Source organism: Lagopus leucura, unplaced genomic scaffold (assembly GCF_019238085.1).
Source record: "Lagopus leucura isolate 7727_CA_CO unplaced genomic scaffold, USGS_WTPT01 35235-0_obj-0_obj, whole genome shotgun sequence".
Classification (NCBI taxonomy): Eukaryota; Metazoa; Chordata; class Aves; order Galliformes; family Phasianidae; genus Lagopus; species Lagopus leucura.
Genome location: NW_024963298.1, coordinates 1 through 3,688, shown reverse-complemented (window position 1 = coordinate 3,688; position 3,688 = coordinate 1). Strand labels below are relative to the sequence as shown.

General features: G+C 60.4%; 1 protein-coding gene across 1 annotated transcript; it reads left to right on the top strand.

Annotated features, from left to right (window-relative positions):
- Positions 1-221: 221 nt before the first annotated feature.
- Positions 222-3,674, top strand: LOC122191066 (PHD finger protein 7-like; the record flags this gene model as incomplete). The annotated part of the gene is made up of 10 exons (XM_042891269.1): positions 222-1,026; positions 1,130-1,233; positions 1,496-1,587; positions 1,679-1,777; positions 2,034-2,158; positions 2,348-2,510; positions 2,601-2,707; positions 2,953-3,066; positions 3,218-3,336; positions 3,501-3,674. Coding segments are annotated over exons 2-10 (1,066 nt in total), but the record flags the coding sequence as incomplete, so codon positions are not given.
- Positions 3,675-3,688: the final 14 nt, after the last annotated feature.

The window sequence follows — 3,688 nt, the reverse complement described above, 5'->3', positions numbered from 1 at the left end:
ATCTTACAGATCTTTTCCAGCCCGAGCGATGCTATGATACTCTGATTCCATGAGGGGATTGAGTGCACTCTCAGTAAGTTTGCAGGTGACACCAAGTTGGCAGGAGGTGGCGATCTGCTCGGGGGTAGGAAGGCCCTTCAGAGGGATGTGGACAGGCTGATCGCTGGGCTGAGGCCAACGGGGTGAAGCTCCGGTGAGGCCACACCTCGAGTGCTGCGTTCAGTTTTGGGCCCCTCACTACAGGAAAGACGTGGAGACCCTGCAGCGTGTCCAGAGAAGGGCAACAAAGCAGGTGAGGGCTCTGGAGCGCAGGCCTTACGAGAAGCAGCTGAGGGAACTGAGATTGCTTAGCCTGGAGAAGGCTCAGGGGAGACCTTGCCTGGTGCTCAGCTACCTGCTGGGTTAAACCACGTGTCTGCACACTGCACTCCCACAGCCACTTCAGGCTTCGAGAGCCAAAGTCAAAACAAGCCATCTACTTAGGCCCTAAAAGCTGCATTTGTGCCTCGAAAGAATGGGATGGGACCGATAAAGGAGGTTTTGTGCCCTGAAGTAAGGCTCTGGGTCCTTCCAAGGTGGGCTGGAGCCCCTACAACGGCAGTTCGCACAGTGACAAGCAGCTTTTGCTCCTTAGCAGAGGCTCTGCACATTCCAAAGTAGAAATCTGACCTGCAGAGCAGACACTGCGGCTTTTCAGCATGAGGATTTGAACCCTGGGAAGGAGCGCTGGATGCTGCCCAGATGGCTGAGACCGTCCATGGAGGCCTCGGGCCCCCGGCCTCGATCCATGCCACCAAAAAGGACGGCTCGCTCAGCACGCACGAGGCGGCGAGCCCTCCGCAGAGATTAACAGGAGAGGTCGGATTCTACACAGTAGAGGTTTTGATCCCATACCACAGTTTAGGAAACTTAAATGAAGCATTCGCACAAACAAAGGAGCACGGAACGGCCATTGTGACACGCGGGGTGCGGAACTCTGTTGCCAAGGCTGCGGGGCTCAGGCCGAGCTCAGTGCGACCTGGTGAGGTGAGCAGAGAGGAAGGGGCTGCCTGAGGCTGCCCAGGGAGGAGGGTTCCCCAGCGCTCGGGGCCTGAGCTGAGAACTCAGCCTCGTCCCGCTTCTCCCCTAGGTTGTCACGCGGAGGACGAAGCCCAGCACTGATGGGACAGAGACTCTGCAAGTGGTTTCAGTCAACTGCGGAGACGCAGGAGGCCGCCGGCTCGAGGGGGCCAGGTGAGAGCAAAGAATCCCTGCACGCAGGGCAGAGGGGTGCTGGGGGTCTGCCAGCGGCAGACACGGGAGGCGGGGGCACGCAGGGCCCCTCTGCTCCTTGGCCAGGGGAGCCGCGGTTGGGCTGTGGCCGCCTGCTGGCAGCGCTGGGCCTGCAGTGCCTCTTCCTCTCCACGGGCACGGCCGGCACACAGCAGCCCCTGGGACAGCCCCCAGGGCACCTGGCTGCGCAGGCCGCTCACTGCTGTTCCTCTCTCCTCTCCAGCATGCGTGCTCTGTGGCCGAGTGGATCAGGACTCGAGCATCCTTGGGGAAATGGAAGAGCACCGTGGATTCTGTTTCCATAAGTTTTGTGTGGTGAGTTCCCACGTGCCTCCTGACACCTTCCTTCAACCAGAGATTTCCTCCTTTCTGCCCTGACAAGAGCCTGCTCTTTCCTCTTGTACAGATATTTATCAATGATCTTTGTGAAGATGTGGGAGACCACACTGGCCTATATTTTTGGATTAAAGACCTGATACTCAAATTGAGGGAGGCAGAACAGACGGTGAGCACTGGACTGGAACAGGGAGCTTGGCGCCCGGAGAGGCGTGGAGAGCTTAGCCTGGTCCAGGGAAAGCAATCCCAGCCCTTCCAGCCAGCCCCAAGAGAAATCCCTGCTCTTGCAGATGAGCCCTGTTCAGCAGGCAGCTCTGCAGAGTGCCACCCAGCCCTGCCTCCATCCCGTGCCCTGCACAGAGGTGCGGGGCCCGCTGCGTAGGCCCTGAGCCTGCAGCTGATGGGAAATGCTCTGCTCTTTACAGCTCTGCTTTGTTTGTGGCAAGCGCGGGGCCAGCATCACCTGTGCAGAGCCAGGCTGCAACCGCAGCTTCCATCTCCCCTGCGCTTCCAAGGGTGAATGCGTCACCCAGTACTTTGGAGAGTTCAGGTAAGGGCTGCCAGGCATCGCCTGCGAGCCTCCAACCTCTGCTTCAGCACCAGCCAAAGAAGCGAGGAGCGCGCCGTGACGCCTCCCAGCAGCCTGGCAGAGCCAGAGCCAAGGCCTGGGGCTCCTTCCTGTTCCTCTGCCTTCCTCGCAGCACTTCTCACCTTGCCCGTCCCTCCCATCTTCCCCCAGGTCCCTCTGCATGGAGCATTGCCCACAGCAGGCAGTGGAGGCAGCGCCGGCGCAGGACACAACCTGCATCATCTGCATGGACCCCGTGGGGGACAGCGTGTCCTACAGCACCATGGTGTGCCCAGCCTGCCAAAACGCCTGGTTCCACCGGGCTTGCATCCAGGTAGGAGCCCTCTCCTCACCCCAAGAGCACGGCAGGTGCTCAGCAGCACCAGGCCTGGCTCACACTCACCCTGTTCTGTTTCTGCTGCAGGAACAGGCCATGAGCGCCGGGTTTCGTTGCTTCCAATGCCCCGTCTGCAGAGACAGATACACGTTTATTATGGACATGCGCCTTATGGGGATCCGAATCCCATTCAGGTTGGTGTCTTTCAGCCGGCTCTTGAGATGTGAGGGCACACGAGCTGTCCTTGGCAAGGGACTGCCCCAGCTGGCCTGGCCCTTTGCAGCCATTCACATGGGCCTCAGCATCACTGGGAAGCTGGAACTTCAAGGAGGAACTCCAGCTGGAAGCTGGAACGTCAGGAGGAAGGGGAGGGATGCCATGGATTAGTTTTAGTCCTGGGGCAGTCAGTGCTCATTCCATTCCCTCCTTTCCTTGGCAGAAGACCAACATGGGAAGACAACGATGCCTACGCATCACTACTGGAGAGGCACGGGAGCTGCGATGCCAGCATCTGCCTTTGCCCACATGGCAGGGAGCAGGCAGAGGAAGAGGGGTGAGTTACCTCAGCAGCCCTCTGGGGCTCGGCGTGGGATCACAGCCTCACCACAGGCTGGGAGAGCACAGACTGGGCACCAGAGCTGTGCCGGGCGCTCCCTGGCTCAGCTCACTTTGTCCTCACGGCCACAACCCGTTTGTTTCCCCAGGCCCTGGCAGCTGCTCCTCTGCAGCTCCTGTGCCGCACAAGGCACTCACCGGTGCTGCTCCAACTTGAGTCACAGCACAACCAGCTGGGAGTGCAGCGCCTGTGCTGGAGAGGACACCGGTAAGAGGCAAACGGCCGCGTGCAGCTGGGCTGGGGCCAGGCGAGGCCTGGCAGCGGCTGCTGAGGGCCGCCTGGCTCAAATCCCTCTAGCCCAGCACCAATGGGAGTCAGTTCACCCCGTGGCTGCAATTCCATCCTGCTCACTTTCCTGCCTTTCCTTACAGCCTCCAGCACCAACTCAGGCCTTCCTGGCTGCCACACCACCAGCCAGGCACCATCAGGGCCAGATAACTTTTCCCCCGGGCCTGAGAGCAGCGGCCTGTCCAGCCAGCGCAGGTCAGACCGGAGGAGAATCCGCCCGCGTGCACAGCGGGATGAAGATGAGCCGCGACGACACCGTGGGAGCAGCCGT